Here is an 18,998-nt window from a genome sequence, read left to right as displayed (position 1 = left end):
CTGTCCAGATTATATTTCCAGTAAGTCCTCAGTAAAAGGATGAAAATCTCTCACACAATATTTACTTTTTAAAAGCAAAGGAAATTCAAAGCTACTAAATGTGAACTGCCCTTGAAGTTCAAGGGGCCAGTTTGAAGCCTCGGATGTGTTTGAGACAATCATGGGGTGCATGCCAAAAATGCGACGCTTGCGCAGAATTTTACTGGGGTTTCTTATGTATAATATATAACCCATCTGGAGTCCCTGAACCCCGCCCCCGGGGCCACAGGAAGGGACAGGCGCTTTCCTTTGTGACTGTGTCTCTAGAAATGACTGACATGTCTGCTGGCTGGACTCAGTACGGTTAGGAGCTGCGCAGTGCATTTTGCTGTAGTCCCAGCCGTCACATGACCTAATTTCTCTGGCATGAACATCTGGTAGATTTGAGATGCCGTAGGCACATGGAAGAAAACTGCCGGATCTTAACGGTAGGAAGTTCCGTCCTCCCCTGGGGGCGTCTCTCAGTGCTGCTGGTGCGGGCCAGCCCCCGGCGGAGATGCGGGCTGTGCGCTCGCTCGCTCGCTCGCAGTCCACATCCTGCTCTCAGCCCCGCAGAGCGCTGCGCGCTCATTGGCTCGCCCTGCAGGAAGATGAACGCTACCGCTTCTGTTTCCTTTTGATGCTGCTCTGACACACTGGGCAGGAACCAAAAAAAAAAAAAAAAAATGTTTTCTCAGGAGCTGGCTCAGAAAATCAAGGGCTACCAGGAGCAGATCGCCTCCTTGAACTCCAAGTGCAAGATGCTGACCATGAAAGCCAAGCACGCCACCATGCTGCTGACGGTGACCGAGGTCCAGGGGCTGGCCGAAGGCAGCGAGGACCTGGACGGGGAGCTCCTCCCCGCGCCGGCGGCCCAGCCCTCTGTGGTCATGGTAAGGGGTCGAGTCCCGGCGGCTTAGCTCTTCCCCCTGCAGCCTGGTGGGGGCTGGGGGCTGGGGGCTCTCGGGATCGCCCGACTCCAATTGAGGAGTAGTTTCCTTAAGTCTCTCTGACCGCAGCTGGGGTTTGACAGTGTAAACAGTGACAGCTGGAATGAAGCTGTTCTCCCCAGGCTGCTGAGTTACCGAACCTGTCCAAGGTCGGCCGCGATCCCGTGTATGATTTAGCAATCACACTGAGAGACTCTGTGCTTTCTTTTTATGAAAAAAAAAAAAAAATTCCTTTGCATGGTGCTCCAGTTTCCTGGGTGGGGGAGGGGAGAATGGGAGAATCATCCTGTGCATTTATTTAGCTGAGTTTTTCCAGGCTGATTAGCTGGTAGAGAAGTGCATGTACAGCATTTGGAAGAAAAACTCTTAATAGAAAATCCAAATTTTAGCTTTGCATTGAAAGACAAATTCCGTTTATTTCTGTTCCGCACCATTATTTCCCCCACACATTTTGCATCTAAATTGCTTTGAGTATTTTGGTAACTACAGTGCTTTCCAGTGCTGTGTGTTTCACCTCTTGGTGCTGTGCCTCGGGTAATGTTTAATCACACCTGGGCCCATTAGGCAATACTGCGCTTTGGGTGCCTGTGACCTCTCTGGAATATCTGGAACTTGAGATTCCATGAAAGCCTAAGCTTTATTTTACAGATCCTTTCCTGATTTGTACGATTCGTGCTTTTTCTAGTTGTTATAAAGACACAGACATTCACCAAATAGGGGTGGAGTCAGTTAAGGAAGTATTTAGTCAACAAAAATATCTTAAAAGTGATATGCACCCCTCATCCCTGTTTTACAAATGGCTTCTAGAATTTCGTTCGTTTGAAGACAAAATTTTAAGTACTAACAGAGCATGTAAATTTGGGTCTCAGTATCTCTAACTTTGTTATTGGATGATGTGTGTTTTGACCTGTGCCTGACCAGGTCTTTTGTTAATGTAGCTAACTGATTTTCATGTCCTTTGGGCTACATTGCACGGGGCAGATGACTGCAGGTCGCTGCCACACTTTGCTGTCACCTGTCACTGAGGAGTCTGGGGAGGAGGGAACCAGCAGTGAGATCTCTCCACCTGCCTGTCCTTCCCCTTCACCTGTGGCTAATCCAGATGCTTCTGTTAATCAGGTACCTCCCACGTGGTGTCCTGTAGCCTCTGGGAGAATGCAGGACTCCCTTCTCTGTTCCCAGGACACTGTAGGCGTGGCCCCAGGGCCACACCTTAGGTGTTAAGAGTTGTGCAAACTATGAATGCCTTGCAAGACTGCTTGCCCAGTCACTGCATTCTCTCTTCTCCTGGCCTACAGACAGTGAGATGAGAAAAAAAATTTAGTCCATGGAAATTTTAGCTTATTAAAGGTGTAACGGCTTTATTTTCTAACAATTGTATGCAATGGGATCCTGCATTCTAACAGAAAGTGAAAGGTCTGTGTCACTGTTGTAAAATAACACATTTTTACAGCTAGTTTAACATTCATGGAGCACAGTGTTCAAATTTTGAGCATGCAAAACTTCCCTTCATTATATCATATTTTCACCTTAGATCTAGCTGTAAACCAACTTAAAGAATATCTACCATTATATATACTGGAACACCTAGATATCTTACTTCTCTTTCAATAATCCTAAATTTTATTTCCTATAAAATAAGCATAATACCTGATTGTGTTGAAATTCCTTTTAGCATGCCATATAAATATAAATTATATTCAATTGCAGGATTTTCATGAAAAATATTGGGTGGAAATGGGCTCTTTTATAATAACTAGAGATCTTTAATACATGTTAATTAGTACTTTATGCATATTAGGGAAAACAACTAAACATTTTTAGCTATTATGATGAAATCATATAAAGTATAAAAGAATTCAGATGTCTTTTCAAGGAAGAAGCATTGAACAGAGCAAATGTTTTATAAGCTATATTATAAATCAGCCACATTAATTCACTTTAAAGTAGTTCATATCGGATTTCTGTGATAAAGAAAACCCCTCACTGCGTCACAAAAGAAAAGGAATATAAAAATTGATGAAAACTTCAGATAGCTCAATACTCTTGGTAAAAATCAATATAGCTCTTGGGAAGCTATTAACTCACTCATTTGTCAAATGTATTCCAAGCACCTGTTTGGCACAAGATGTTGTGCTGGGTCTTGGAGATGCAACTGAGAGTGAGGGAACAGTGGTCCTGCCAGCTAGGAACTCAGAAAGATAGATGTGGGACCAATAATAGCAAAACCAGTAAGAGGAAATTAAAAAACACCAACAATAAAGGAGAAGTCCAGGGCTCCATGGGGAACTTGGGAAACTGTTCTCTAATTTCTGATACAAAAATATGTATTACTCACTCTTTGACCATATGTTCTTCCCTGTGGTCACAGATGTTATGTTAGAGAAGTCGGGCTACGGTCAGCTAATTATTATAAAGACAAAATTTATATTATATATGCTTAATGTCCTTAAACGTTTTCAATTGAGCCGTACTGATCTAGATGCTAACACTGTGGAAAGACCACCTTTGGTAAAATTGTAAGTCCTCATGGTACGTATTGTAAAGTATCTCTCACTGTACATGTGAGAGTGCCCTGTAACTGACAAAACACGCATCTTATTTATATTTGACATCAACCATAGAGCTTAATTGAATCCCAAAGCTGAGTGAAATGATGCTTTTAGTCCCATTTTGATGCCTCCCCTCTCCTAAAAATAGGAAAATAGCAATTACATCATATTGGTAACATCCAGGAATATCATTTGTTTAGATTAAATCAGAAAGCTTCCTCTGGGGAAGCTGTTAAAAAAGCAAACATGATTGGTGTTGCTGCAACCAGTCATCCCATCATTACAGCCACATATATTGCACATTCCTGTACAGGAATTATGTTGTATATTAGTATATATTATTATTGATAAAATACAATGTAAATCAGGCGTCAATGAACAATACAATAATGTGATCAGTGATACAATACATCTGTGAAATTGTCTCTTAAACCTACAGAGGACAGTTAGAGTCACCTTAAGTTTTCAGACTCAATGCCCTGTACAGAATATAAACAGTTGTCTCCATGTAGCTACTTCATTAGACTGCAGCTGTTAGGAGTGTCCTGTGCTGTGTTTCTATGAGTGGACCTTCCTTATATAACCCATCCCACTCATAGTCTGTGTACTCTGCTTTTGATAGTAGCTATTAGCTAAAGTGTAATAAGTTTTGTTCACTTGAGGATAACAATAATGAGGCATCCCCAGAATTTTCTGTACCCTTCTTGCCCCCTCCCCCCCCCCCCTTAGAAACAGTTACTATAGCCGGGTAGACAGTATTACCACATCTTCTGATTACAAAGAGAAGCTTTGAATCTGAATTTTTATGAAATTTCCCTATCTTAATGATAAGAACTTTTAAAAACTTCAGGTAAGCCAAACTAAACGCATCCAGGCCAGAGGCAGTTTGCAGGCTTCTCATTTGCAACCCTTGAGTTAGGAAGTTGCTGCTGTAGATAGAACTTGGGCCTAGGCTGCAGCAAGAGTATGCACTGATGGAACTTCATCTTAAACACAGCCATGAGCAGAAAGGGAGAGAAGTTAAGAATACATTCTAAGTGTTTAGTTCAGGTGGATATAAGTTCCATTGGCTGAGAGAGAAATTATTTTTTTTCCTAAATCAATTTTTCATGTTAAGGTCTTTTTTGGAAAGATAGCATTTGAAGAGCTATTGGGGCATAGTCTGTGACCAAGTAGAAATGTGAGTGTGGAGCTTATAAACTCAGATCAGCTGACAAGAAAGCTGGTAGAGAGCACAGATTAAAAGGCAAGTGTTTCTCAGAGGGGATGGTTGATGCTTTCACATGGAACTGAGGGGGAAGGGCTTGAAAAGTAACCATTTTATTTCATAGAAAAGAAGCCACTGATAACTTGGATGAGAGCAGTCTCAGTGTAGGCCTTAGGGTGGAAGCCCTCATGGGTATTTAGAAGTGAATTAAGGGTGAGAAAGTGAACATATAAGAGTACTTCAAAAAGTTCTTGGAAAATGAAATTAAAAAATAAGTTTACTTTGAAAAAATTTTGAAATCCCTAGAGGATTGAAATGCATAAAGATGAATCCCCCACAGAGGGGATCTTCAAAAATCTCCTTGAAAAATGCATATTGTAAAAAAACTATACGTGGATTTCAATTTGTTTGCACCAAAATAAACATCTTTTGATTTCATTTTTAAAATTTTTATTTTATTTTATTTTTATTTGACAAGTGGAGTTATGAACAGAGACAGACAGAGAAAGGTCTTCCTTCCATTGGTTCACTCTCCTAATGGCTGCTATGGCCAGCGCTGCACCGATCTGAAGTGAGGAGCCGGGTGCTTCCTCCCAGCCTCCCATGCGGGTGCAGGGTCTCAAGCACTTGGGCCATCCTCCACTGCCCTCCCGGGCCACAGCAGAGAGTTGGACTGGAAGAGGAGCAACCGGGACTAGAACCTGGGGTGCTGGTGCTGCAGGCGGAGGATTAGCCAAGTGAGCCACGACACCAACCCTGATTTCATTTTCTAAGAACACTTTGAAGAATCCTCATCTGTTAATGTGCCACCCTTTTGACAAGCTGGATTAGAAAGTGAAAAGGTGAAGAGTAGGAACTAGCAATTAAGCCAGTGCATGTGAGTGCGTTCTTATGAGATGATCCATCACAATGTGATCTGTGGAATTTTCTAAAATTGGGGTATCCTTCAGGAAAAGAAGATTTAAAAATACATGGGCATGTAGGTCTTTAGGGATGGAAGAGAGTTGATTCCCTTTATATCCTATGGTGATGAATATCAGCAGAGCGAGGAGGGAGTATTAGTTGACTGAAGTCCTTGGAAAATCAGTCCATGGGATCTCATGACAGGAGGGAGCTCATCCTGGTGCATGCAATAAGGAGGAGTCTGACTATAGACAGACTTGATCAGTTGAGAAGTCGTGGGATGTCACCTTGATGGCTTCAGATGTGACTGCAAGCACATGTACTCTGGAAAGTAAAGTTGGATTGGGTGGTTGTTGGGATTTTCCAAGTGGGTGAAACAAAGCTTAAAGAAGTAAGAGAAACAACGTTAGCAAGAAAGAGGTTTAAGTAACTTTAACCACAGTGAGAAGTATCTGGTGGTGGGAAGGTGACCAATTTAATGATGACAGCATTAAAGCGTGTTGAGGAATGAAATGAGGTGGACGTGAGTGAGCTCAATGGATATAAGCTTATTAAGGACATGAAAATACCAGAGTAATCCATTGAAGAGATTGAGAGGGTGAGGAATGAAGAAATGAGTCTTCATGTTCCTTTGTCATTAATAAATGTTAGTGACATTAGTCTCAGCCACACAACCAAAAAATGGGCAAAAGTTGGTACTGTCACTCAAAGAATATTCTTCAAAACCACCTGCTGTTGTATAGATGAGGAAGCTGAAGTGCAGGTTGTTAGTGACTGCCAGTTGTCCAGGGACATGCACTTAGAGTAGTTCTGACTGGATCTCAGTGTCCCCACTCTCAGTCTTCACTCATTCCATTGCATCCTATCGTAGCCCCCAAGAACTGCCCTTCCGCCTTCCCCCAAACAGCGCCAGGCCCTTCCTGATTTGTTCTTGTTTTCCCATGTGGCTGGAATCTTCTTCAACACTTTTGCCAATTAATGATTATCTGTAAGGCTAAATTATTTTAAACTGACATAATTACCTTCACCAGAACAGCTGTAAAAGCAGGCACGTTTACTAGTATAATAGCAGTTCATAGAATATAAGCATTGCTCTTCCAATTAAATTTCTATTGAGGTATAGATAAATAACCATAAAAACAATTGAAAACACAAACAATTGTATGTATTGGTATAGTACATTTCATTATAATTATTAATATGTAATATTATAACGAGATTTTTGAAAATTTAAAAGATGATTGTCATCATTCGCTTGAATGATTTCTTATGTACTTCCAGGAAATGGATATAAAGAATTCCTTCTTATTAATTGTTTCTTAGAGTAGTTTTAACTTCCCCATCACATTTTTCCTTATTTAATATTAAAGTGTTTAATTTCTGTATATAGTGAATTCACAACTAGTGAAGATCTGGCTATGTCAGAAAAATTGCTTTCAATAGCTTTGATTTTATTTAAACCAGTGCTTAAAATTATTCAGAACCTTAACCTGTACATTAAACCACATTTTAGGAACTAGATCATTCAAGTTCTTTTTGCTCTATTAGGTCATCAGTCCTTAAATACACATGTATCACTTAAATCCTTTGAATTTCCTTTTGAGCTGTGTCAACTTGAAATATTGGCAAAATGGTTTACTTTTTAAATATAAGCCGAAATTCCAAAGCAATTGTAATGTGCTTCATATTTTCTTGTCACAAGAATTTACTAACTTCCTTGCGTGCAGCCCCGGCAAAAGCTTTAGCTCCTAACCCCTCGCTCCGCATGACACACAGTACCCAGCGCACTTTACTCAAGACCTTTGGAATCCAATGCTCTGCTCTCACTCTCAGGACATTGCTTATTACCAAGCCTTGTCTGCTGAGAGGTTGCAAACAGATGCTGCAAGGATTCAGCCCAGCGCGTCGGCATCCCAGGAGTTCTGTGAGCCAGGACTGGAGGCATCTGCCACTGCTAAACTGGGAGATTTGCAGCGTTCCTGGGAAACCTTGAAAAATGTGGTGAGTGTTTAAAACACGGAATTGTTTAAGCCTAGCAGACACCGATTACCTTAGCAATGGTCTTATGAAATACATGCAGAAAGTTACACATGCGGTGCACAGTTGGGTATCCTCTGTTCTGCCAGTAGGTAAGGCAATGAGGAAAGAAATGTGGTAATGTGGAAGATAAGGGGCTCGGCAACAGTTGGTAAGATCCCTTTTCTTGTTCAGATCAGTGAAAAGCAGCGCACCCTCTATGAAGCTTTGGAACGCCAGAAAAAGTACCAGGACTCCCTCCCGTCTATCTCCACAAAAATGGAGGCCATCGAGATGAAACTCAGTGAGAGTCTGGAACCTGGCCGGAGTCCGGAGAGCCAGATGGCTGAGCATCAGGTAAAACTGGAGAGGACTTCTGTTGTTTGTGTGGTTAAATAGGTGCACTCTGGTGACTGGTTGGGAGAACAAACTGACATTGTTTTACTTTATCAGTTTTGACAGAGTAAACAAGTTTCCGAGCGTGGTTGCTTCCACCAATGCTTCAGGGACAGATCTCAGAAGGGAGAAAAGAAACCCAGACCTAGAATCTAACGGCTATGTGCATTGATGTTGCTTTTGGACTTTTATTGCGCAAAGTGTATTTCCTTATAGTTGCCATTCATTTTGATTGGTGTTCAGACCCAATGATGTAAGAATGAAATATACCACCAATCTACCTTCTCTGGGCATAAAGTAGCATGTGCCCAGCACCTTCCTACTGTCACGAAAGGGAACAAGTCTCAGACTTCAGTGAGCCAGGAAGCAGTTTAAGAGGTTTTGGGTTCTCACCTTTGATTGTCTCTGACTTGGATAGTTGGATTTTAAGTTATATAGGCTAGACAAAACTTCAGCTCTACATGAAAAGTGGAGATTATCACATAACCTAAGTCAGAAGGCATGAATCTAAAATGAATCTTAAGGAATGTGCATATATTAAAATCTGGTTAATACTTGAGGGCTATTCCCAGGGATGCTATTAATGCATGACCATATTTATATGATATAACACTGTCTAAAAACACTGAGGCACACATTCACCTGTATAGTCATAATGATTTGGGAATATGCAGACTGCCCCCGACCAAAACCAGGAATGTATGACAAGTCTGCGGAAGGCAGAGAAAGAGAGAGATTTTTAGATGTTAACTAAGAGCTATGAAGGCCTGGTGTGTTAGATGTGTCTATTAAGGGAAGGGAAATTTATTATCTATGAAAGTGAAAATTTGTTCTTGGTCTTTCTCTTCCTCTACAACTTTCTGGTTTGAGAAGCCAAAGTAACCTTGGGATATACCACTTGCTCATCTGTGTAATCAGATATAATTGCCATCTTTTGCAATATAGGACCTTTCAGTGTAACACAAAATGAGAACATTTCATCTAGAGATGAAATATTGAGAAATAGTGGTTTCAGGTTTGTGACATTCTTGTAACCTCTTAAGGTAGAGATAAAAGTGCACAGCCTCCATTTTTATGTCTTGTTTTGGTAAAGCCACCTTCTAAAGACTTTTCTGCTACCCCAGAGTGACCCATGATCAGCCAGGTTTGAGGTGGGTACTGTGAACGTATGAATTAAAATTAACCTTAGTTTTCTTAGTCCAGACCAATCATGAGGACATCCAAGGACTTAGGTGACTAAGACAAAGCTGTTGTCCTCTGAGCCTCCCCCATTTTCCTACTTAATTGCTACTCTCTCATGCCCCCTCTTTTCTAGAGTGGTCCCGGTCCCCTTTAACTGATGCCCTCATTTTCTAATTGCCAACAGCCACTTCCTTCTCATCTGAAGGGGCTGTTCCTGCTGGCCCAGTGTGCTCTCTGGGTGTGTTTCCTCTTATTCCTGCAGTTAATTCTATCCTGTCCCCCATACCTCTGCTTTATGGTTCCTGGAGAATACAGCACTTCTCTCCATTGCATTGTAACCCTGCAGGTCAACTTTGATGGGGTCACTTCAAGTGTCCTAAAAGATATAGCATCGGGGCAGGGCATTGGCACAGCCATGAAGAAGCTGCTTGGGATGCCCACATCTCTTGTCAGAGTGCCTGGGTTCAAGTCCTACCTCTGCTCTTGCTTCTAGCTTCCTGCTGGTGTGCACCCCTGGAGGGAACATGTGATGGCATAAGTACTTGGGCCCCTGTTACCCACTGGGAGACCCAGATTGAGTTACTAGTACCTGTCTTTGGCCTGGCCATCTGTATCTCTGTCTCTCTATCTGTGTGTACGTGTGTGTGCGCGCATGAGCAATCACATGTATTTTCAAATGAAAAAAAAATTTTAATTTTAGAATATAGTTTCAATTATCCAAGGGCTGATTCAGAGTGAATTTGAGGATCATATACTCTGATTAATGGGAGCCAGTGACCCAGGAGAAAGGCTAATTTAGTTTACCTTTTACTTTGTGTATTCAGGTCATGTCCATATTTGCTCAAGGCCCATCCCCCCGTGGCCCAGGTTACTGACTGCAGAAGACCCTTCACTGGCTCCCTCATAAGTTAGGAACTACATGAAAACAAGATCCTGGTGGTCAGTCATGCCATTCCAGACTTCCTAATTGAAAATGCTGGTCACACCCAGTCAACACCACTGTCTTGCCTCATAGTCATTTGAATGAAAACACACTGAATGTAGAGCAAAATTATTTTGTTCAAGAGAATTAATGGAGAAAACTAAAAATTGCACAGTAATGCTGAGTATTATAAATTATAAGTGAATATATGACTTTTCTTAAAATTAAGGCAGTCACAGGACTTTCGACCCTTTCTATGTTGAGAGTGGTTGTCCGAACTTACCATTAGAGCAATGAGGAAATGGGGATAATGCAATGATTGTCAGTCATTGTGGGTTTAGCAGTCATGTTAATGATCTAATAGGAGGGAGAGAAAATATGAATAATGTATGATTCAGTATAATTTTACATTTCATCACAAATCTAAATTTTTCCATCCAAGTTATTTTTTGAGAACTTTTGTTACTTGTGCCTAAATTCTACAAATTCTGGGACATAGCTGCCCACATGAAAAGTTAATGGTATCACAGTATCTAAATTTGTTCTTACCCTCTGCAGTGGTACTTTAAAAATTACAGGCACTATTATAGAATTGCTGTTAAGTTCCACCAAGTAAGGGTGAGAAAGTCTAGAATACTTTTCAAAATTTCCTAAAAGAATAATAGAAATAGTTCAATTATTATTTCGGCCCCACCATTTTATAGAGTTAAAATTTCTTTAGAGTTAGCCTAATTCCTGTATTTTTCCTCTAAACACTTAATTAAAGCCAATGAATTTGAGTGGAGTGCTTTGCCTTTCCTATTACTCTCTCTAATGGTGTCATGTTTAATTCTGTCTTCTATGTGGCACCGAAGCAGGCTATGGCTGCTGTTCTGAGTGTTAAGTCCTCTGTCGTTGCCACCTTCACTGTTATAGTTGTGGACATCTGCTTTTTGGGCTGTGTTATCTTTGTCCAGTGAGCTCAGTGACAAGTCATAGGCGGAGCTCTGAGGCTATTTTGCTTTTGTTTTTCAATACAGAGAACAAATAAAATAGAATGTGCAAATAACTGTATTCCTATACATAGGTACATACATAGATAATTCTAACATACATAGACATACATAGATATACATAGATAATTCTGAAAGTCAGCATGAAATTTTTACCTCTGGCATTGAACTAAAGGTGAGCTCCATCATTTGCTCAGGCTTTTATTGAGTTTGTCCCTGTCGAGAAGTTCAAGGTACGTCTCTCAACCTTGTGTCATATACACACCCTCCTTAGAATCACCAATCAGGTCCCAAAATATGCCTTTCATCTGGCTGTTCTTCTTTTTGAGTCAGATATGGAGGCACAACTGGCCACCAGTTCTTGGACTCAGAATTTTGGGACTAAAATATTTCACTGCTGGTCTTTTTTTTTTTTCCGGTTCAGGTAAAATTCACATAACATAAAATTATTGTGTTTTTTTGACAGGCAGAGTTAGACAGTGAGAGAGAGAGACAGAGAGAAAGGTCTTCTTTCCGTTGATTCACCCCTCAAATGGCCTCCACGGCCGGCACACGGCACTGATCCGAAGCCTGGAGCCAGGTGCTTATCCTGGTCTCCCATGGGGTGCAGGGCCCAAGCACTTGGGCCATCCTCCACTGCCTTCCTGGGCCACAGCAGAGAGCTGGCCTGGAAGAGGAGCAACCAGGACAGAATCCGGTGCCCCAACCAGGATTAGAACCCGGTGTGCCGGCACCGCAGGTGGAGGATTAGCCTAGTGAGCAGCTGTGCTGGCCACATAACATAAAATTAATCATTTATAAAGATTTATTTATTTATTTGAAAGAGTTACATAGAGAGAGAAGGAGAGGCAGAGAGAGAGAGAGAGAGAGAGAGAGAGAGAGGTCTTCCATCTGCTGGTTCACTCCTCAATTGGCCTCCACAGCCATAGCTGTGCTGATCTGAATCAGGAGCCATGAGCTTCTTCCAGGTCTCCCATGGGAGTGCAGGGGACCAACGACTTGGGCCATCTTCTACTGTTTTCCCAGGACATAGCAGAGAGCTGGATTGGAAGTGGAGCAGCTGGGACTCAAACCAGTGCCCATATGGGATGCCAGCACTGCAGGCATCTGCTTTACCTGCTATGGCACAGCCAGCTAAATTAATCATTTTAAGGTGTACAGTTCAGTGGCATAGTGTTGTATAAACACCACCACTATCTGCTTCCAAAATATTTCCCTCATTCCTGGAGAGAATGCTGTACCCACTGAACTTGGCTGCTCTATGTTAAAGTTCAAAGCACAGTCAATTTCCAAAACGACCTGTTTTCCCTTATTGTAACCCAAAGCATGACCAAAGTACCTGGCTCTAATAGGATGAAAACTGGCAGTTCTAGAATTGCTAATCTCTTTAGTCTTTACCGTAGAACATTCTGAGAGTTATTTCAGAATAGAGCGAGTCTGGAATGGAAGCTTGTGACTTTACTGCAAGCCTCAAAATCCACTGACATTAAATCAGGCTTTAAAAAATAGTTTTAGTTTTTTGGTTGCTTCATGATTCAGATACTGGTTTTTATCTATCTTGAACTATAATTAATTCAACTAGATATACTGAGCATCTCCTATATGCACAGCTAAAAGACAAGCTTTTTGCATTAATGAATGATGTAAAACCTGTTTTAGTGCTATTATGAATCACCAACACTGTATAGAAAACAAAAATGTGGTTGTGAGCTGGAGTAGTGGGAAGTACAGTGAAGGAGATCCAGCCAAGACTTTGAGGAAACACAAGTTTGAAAATTCAAAGTGGCAACAGAGAGTAGGTTAGAGGCATCATAACTGTAAGAGTGTGTGTGTGTGTGTGTGTGTGTGAGAGAGAGAGAGAGAGAGAGAAGGCACAGAGGAGAGTGTACACTTGCTGTACCATTGTAAAGTGGCTCTTTCCTGGTTTGAACTGAAAGAAAAGTGCAAAAAAGTGACATAATGAGGTCAGACTAATTATGGAGGAGCCTTTAAAATCAGACCAAAGAATGTGGACTTTATGCTTTTTGTCAACTAAGCACCAAAAAAAAAAAAGATAAAGAAAATAATTTACTGGAGGAAAAACACTTTGAATGTATAATAAAAGGGATCAGTCTAGAAACTTGATGCAATCTCATTTAAAAATCTCAGCAGTTATGGCCGGCGCCGTGGCTTAACAGGCTAATCCTCCGCCTTGCGGCACCGGCACACCGGGTTCTAGTCTTGGTTGGGGTGCCAGATTCTATCCCGGTTGCCCCTCTTCCAGGCCAACTCTCTGCTGTGGCCCGGGAAGGCAGTGGAGGATGGCCCAAGTCCTTGGGCCCTGCACCCACATGGGAGACCAGGAGAAGCACCTGGCTCCTGGCTTCCGATCAGCGAGATGCGCTGGCCGCAGCGGCCATTGGAGGGTGAACCAACGGCAAAAAGGAAGACCTTTCTCTCTCTGTCTCTCTCTCACTATCCATTCTGCCTGTCCAAAAAAAATAAATTAATTAATTAAAATCTCAGCAGTTTTTTGGTACAAATCAACAAGCTAATTCTAAAATGCATATATTGCAAATAAATGAAAAAATATATATTGACCATGCAAAGCCCAAGATTAGCCAAGACACCTTTGAAGAAGATGAATTAATATAAATGGTACATCAGTAAGGTGGTGTAAAATTTGGTTCCATTAACCAAATGAATCAGTGAAACTTAGAGCCCAGAAGGAGGCTCAATCTACATAGACATTTGACTTTTATTGAAGATTATATTGCAAAATAAAGGGTAAAAAAGGAAAACAAAAAATTTTGACCTTTCTGTACACTGGACACAAAAATTAACTGTGAGTGTATTGTACAGTTAAGTGTGAAGTTAGAATATTAAAAAGCAAAATGGGTTTAGAGTAGTGAGAATTCACTCTGAGGAGGCCTTGTGCTTACAGAAGAGTCTACAGTCCAATGGAAGAGACAGGAATTTTGCAAGTAAAGGTGCATGAAAAACTATGAATTATTAGTTTGAAGTTATGGTTGCCTTTCTAGTGATGGTTTCTGTTTTTCTAACATGCCTTTTAAATCCTACATGAGATTTTCTCTTGTGAACAGCTAACTAAAGAGCAAATCAAATATTTTTAAAATTGAGAATAAAAGTCATATATAATTGTGATAGATTTTAAACAGGAGAATGGTAGTATTAAAAGGGAAGATAGAGATTTTCTTTAGGTTGGGTATCAGAGCTCTGGAGTTGAGACAATTAGCCTAAGGCTTAAAGAATGAAGAGAACATCACATGAAGAGTAGAGGAAGAGTGTTCCAAATGGAGGGAATAGCATGTACAAAGGTCAGGATGCCAGAAGAGGCTGGGGCCCTGAGATTAATGAAGCAGTCCGGAATAGAATGAGATGAAGAGTGTGTGTTATAAGGGGCAGGAAGGCTGAGACATTCTAAGGATAATAAAGCATCTAGACTTTATTTTGTAGGCAAGAAGTCATTTACATATTTTAAATCAGGAGCGTGAAAGAATCTGATTGACATTTTTAGGAGGTTGTTGTAATTGCTTGGTAAAGGTGTCAAGAAAAACAAGAGTGTGAATAGGTGGGGCCAACAGAAGATCAATATGGCAACTCAGAGAAGACAGGAAGTTGACCTTGTCTTCAGATGGGAGTAGTGGCAAAATGCAAGTGTACAGAATACATTTTGGGGGTAGAAGCTATAGGATTTGGTGACAGATTGGATATGGTAAGTGAAGGAGAGGAAGGTATGAAGAATGACTTCTGTCTCCAGCTTGAGTGATGAAGAGAAAGGGGGTAGAAGACAGGGAGGAAGCTGGCTTTAGGCTTAATCCAGGAGAGATACCCATGGACTGTGTGAGCTGATCAGCGCAGCTCTGACTGTTCCAGCCACCTGCGGAGTGAACCAGCAGATGAAAGACCCCTCTCTGACGCTGCCTTTCAAATACATAAATAAATCTTAAATGTATACCTGACTTGATTCCACCGACTCCCTCACAGGCCCTGATGGATGAGATCCTCATGCTCCATGATGAAATCAATGAGCTGCAGTCCTGTCTGGCAGAGGAGCTGGGGTCCCAGGAGTGCGACCCCACAGAGCAGCTGGCCTTGCAGTCCACGCTCACTGTCCTGGCCGAGCGCATGTCCACCATCAGGATGAAAGCCTCGGGGAAACGGCAGCTCCTGGAGGTAACGAGGGACCCTTAAGTCCCCCTCTCACTTCCGAATTAACTCCTACAGCTGTGTGCACAGTGTGGGGGTTACTTACGTGACTTCAATTTTTATTGTTTCCTCCTCACAAGAACCCGATTGTGTTTCAAGAACCATCTCATGAATAGAGTGAGAGTCAGGGTTTAGCCATGGGTATGTCCCTGTTCCCCTTTCTGTACTCACTGCAGGTGTGAGATACTGAGAATATCAGAGGCAGACTTGACAGACGTGAGCCTGGGAAGAATGATTGTAGAAGATTTCCATGCTGGTTGCTCTGTGAAAATAAGAGCGTTTGATGCATGATGTTACTAATCCTGTAAAGAATGAATCCTACTGTCACCAGTTCAACCCTATTATTTCATGAAAATTCATTTTTTAATTCTGGGTCTCATGTTACTTGTTTTAAGCATTATTTGATATAGAGACAAATTTTGGCAAAAATGTTCTGCGCTAAAATGAGCTGTTTTGCTTTCTGTTTGACGTCTTATAAATCTTAGGACGAAGCATGCAAGACATTGACATTGTTGCTCCTTTAATTTGGTTTGACTGAAGGTTCCAGAAAGGCTTTTATCATGGCTCTCTCTTTTTATTTCCAGGGCTCAGCAATGCCTCTGGCTCATATGGTTCTCAATATAGTTCTTATTGTATAAATTGAATATTGTTTTACTTAGCTGTTAATTGTACCATCTGCTGGTTCACTCCCCAATTGGCCACAATGGCCAAAGCTATGCCAATCCGAAGCCAGGAGCCAGGCAGGAGCTTTCCTCTGGGTCTCCCATGTGGTTGCAGGGGCCCAAGGGCTTGGGCCATCTTCTGTTGATTTCCAAGGCCATAGTGGAGAGCTGGATCGGAAATGGAGAAGCCAGGACTCGAACCGGCACCCATATGGGAAGCTGGCACTGCAGGTGGCGGCTTTACCCGCTATGCCACAGTGCTGGCCCCTCAAGTTAACATTTTAGTTCATTCATTTTGTCCCCAGTTACTCTGTGAAAGAAGTGTGGGGTTTCAAAATGAAGCAATTGGTCTGGATTATTTTTTATATGAAATTAATTTCTAACTTTGAAAAACTCCAAGGATGTAAGCTCAAACTTTGGATTTTTGCCTATCTGTGAACACAAGTAACACTGGACCATCCCTTCCCACAGAGATCAGCTGCCTGAAGCTGCATGGGGCTACATGATTAAGTAGACCATATATTCTCAAGTCAGCTAGAGTCCCCGCCACTCCTTACTATTTTGCAGACATTTGGGTCAAGAGTCTATTGCCATTTACTAGTTGAGTTATGCCATTGTTTTTTCTAATCTTTGGCCGATTTTCATCATTCATATCATTCCTTCTGCTAGATGTATATTATTTGTAGGTACACTATAGAACCTGTAGGGAAGTGTGTGTTTGTTTTGTTTTTTTTTTTTTTTTTTTTTTTTTTTTTACAGGCAGAGTGGACAGTGAGAGAGAGACAGAGAGAAAGGTTTTCCTTTTGCCATTGGTTCACCCTCCAATGGCCGCCGCAGTTGGCGCACTGTGTTGCGGCCGGCGCACCGCGCTGGTCCGATGGCAGAAGCCAGGTGCTTCTCCTGGTCTCCCATGGCGTGCAGGGCCCAAGGACTTGGGCCATCCTCCACTGCACTCCCTGGCCACAGCAGAGAGCTGGCCTGGAAGAGGGGCAACCCGGACAGAATCCGGCGCCCCGACCGGGACTAGAACCCGGTGTGCCGGCGCTGCAAGGCGGAGGATTAGCCTATTGAGCCATGGCACCGGCATGTAGGGAAGTTTTTTTTTTAAATACTAATATTAAGTTCCACCCTAGAAATTCTGATTTGTTTCACTGGCATGTGGCCTAAACATTTTCTGGAAGTTTCACCAGTGCTTCTGATGTGCAACAAGGGCTTGGGACTATTGTTCTATTGTATTGGATCCTAGAGATTTTTTACTCTTTTTTAGGAGAAGTTAAATGACCAACTTGAAGAGCAGAGACAGGAACAGGCCCTGCAGAGGTACCGCTGTGAGGCTGATGAGCTAGACCACTGGCTCTTGAGCACAAAGGCCACCCTGGATAGTGCACTGGGGACAGTCAAGGAGCCCATGGACATGGAAGCCCAGCTGGTGGACTGCCAGGTAGGAAGATGATTGCAAGTAATATGCCAACACCATGATGCATGCTTTTAAACTGCCAAAAATATTGGTGAAAAAGTGTGAGTAGATGTTTCTCACAACTCATACACTTTATATATTGAGACAGCAGAAAAGCAATACATTATAAAAGCTGAAATGAAATCCAAATTTGAACTTAACTTTTGAAAAGAATCACCAATAGTGTGTACTTTTTAGAAAATGTTCACCTTACCAGAGGACATTTTTACAGATTATAGACACTAAAACACTTATGGTATCTATATTTAGACATTGAAGGAATACAAGCCAATGAGAAGAATTAGTACCACTGAGTCAACTGTAGCACAACAGCAAGTATCCCTAGGTCTTGCTGGAATTTTGAGTGTACTCCGATGTATTATTTGGAAACCTGCCCACTGACAGTTTTAGGCAGACAGTAGATACTGAACATGGACAGATTATCTGTTGGTGCAGAGTTACTTCCTCCTACATCAGGTCTCTAGGAATTAACGTGTGGCCTAATTGTTAAGAAGTCTTATTCTAACATTATTTTCTTACCTCCTTACTAGGAAATTTCCAAACACGCTCATTTAATGATATAGAATAGATATGAACTCTGATGTGGCTGTCAATAAGATTTAGTGATTTTCAACATATATATGGGTGCCTTAAAAGCGCTTTCATTTAATTAACTATAAAATGTCTAGAAAGCCCTTCCTAATCTGAAGAGAGAAACATCAGTGTGTACAGCTTGATATTTCTCCCAATTGGAATCAGGGAATAAGTGAAAATCATCAGGAACACTACCTTTTTCTTAATGTGTAGTACACTGTTTGGTCATTATTGTTTTTGACTTGATATTTGCAGTGCTGAGTATAACCATGTGGATTTATAATTCCCTTAGGAAACTTATCTCTACGTACACAAGACATTATTATTATTATTACATGTTCAAATGATAGTTATTAAAAAGTCACATGTAATTGCTTTCTGTTCTAATGTTACTTTTCTGAAAGAGACATGTATTTTCTTAAGATTTACTAATTATTTTTGAAAGGCAGAGTTACAGAGAGAGAGAAAGCCAAAGAGAGAGAAATGTTCCATCTACTTGTTCACTCCCCAAATCGCTGTAATGGCTAGGGCTGGTCTGTGCCCAAACCAGGAGCCTGGAACTCTGAGTATCCGACATGGGTCAGAGACCCGTGGTCTTGGGCCATCTTCTGCTGCCTTCTCAGGTGCATCAGCAGGGAGCTTGATTGGAAGTGGAGCAGCTTAGAACCAGCACTTATATGGGATGCTCGTGTTTTAGGTGGTGGCTTAACCCACTGTGCCACATGTGCCCCAAATGACATTTAACACTTCCTTTTAGCACTTAATCTTACTACCCAAACTGGTATTCCCAATTTAAAATTTGTCATTACTGCCTCTCCTTTCTTTTGAATATACTTATTGTTATAGTAATACATAAATTGAGTTGTTCATATTTGATATTTTAAAAAGGAAGGGAAAATATTTCTTCTCCCTTGGTTTGGTATTCATTTTAGAGGAAGA

General features: G+C 41.5%; 1 protein-coding gene across 2 annotated transcripts in view; it reads left to right on the top strand.

The window, feature by feature from the left end:
- Window positions 1-416: 416 nt before the first annotated feature.
- LOC133756266 (nesprin-1-like) overlaps window positions 417-18,998 on the top strand; it is a 175,170-nt gene continuing 156,588 nt past the window's right edge. Inside the window, exons 1-7 of one of the 2 annotated variants that reach the window (XM_062186946.1) lie at window positions 417-467; window positions 717-911; window positions 1,950-2,087; window positions 7,464-7,631; window positions 7,842-8,003; window positions 15,126-15,314; window positions 17,277-17,450. In XM_062186946.1, coding sequence (XP_062042930.1) covers window positions 441-467; window positions 717-911; window positions 1,950-2,087; window positions 7,464-7,631; window positions 7,842-8,003; window positions 15,126-15,314; window positions 17,277-17,450 — 1,053 coding nt within the window. In that variant the 5' untranslated portion in view covers window positions 417-440. Of the gene's footprint in view, window positions 468-568; window positions 912-1,949; window positions 2,088-7,463; window positions 7,632-7,841; window positions 8,004-15,125; window positions 15,315-17,276; window positions 17,451-18,998 lie in introns of those variants that run through there. The other variant, XM_062186947.1, reaches the window with a different exon arrangement.

This window comes from Lepus europaeus, chromosome 3, assembly GCF_033115175.1.
Source record: "Lepus europaeus isolate LE1 chromosome 3, mLepTim1.pri, whole genome shotgun sequence".
NCBI lineage: Eukaryota > Metazoa > Chordata > Mammalia > Lagomorpha > Leporidae > Lepus > Lepus europaeus.
Note: the sequence above shows the minus strand (reverse complement) of the source record. Positions and strands in the feature narration are given on the sequence as shown.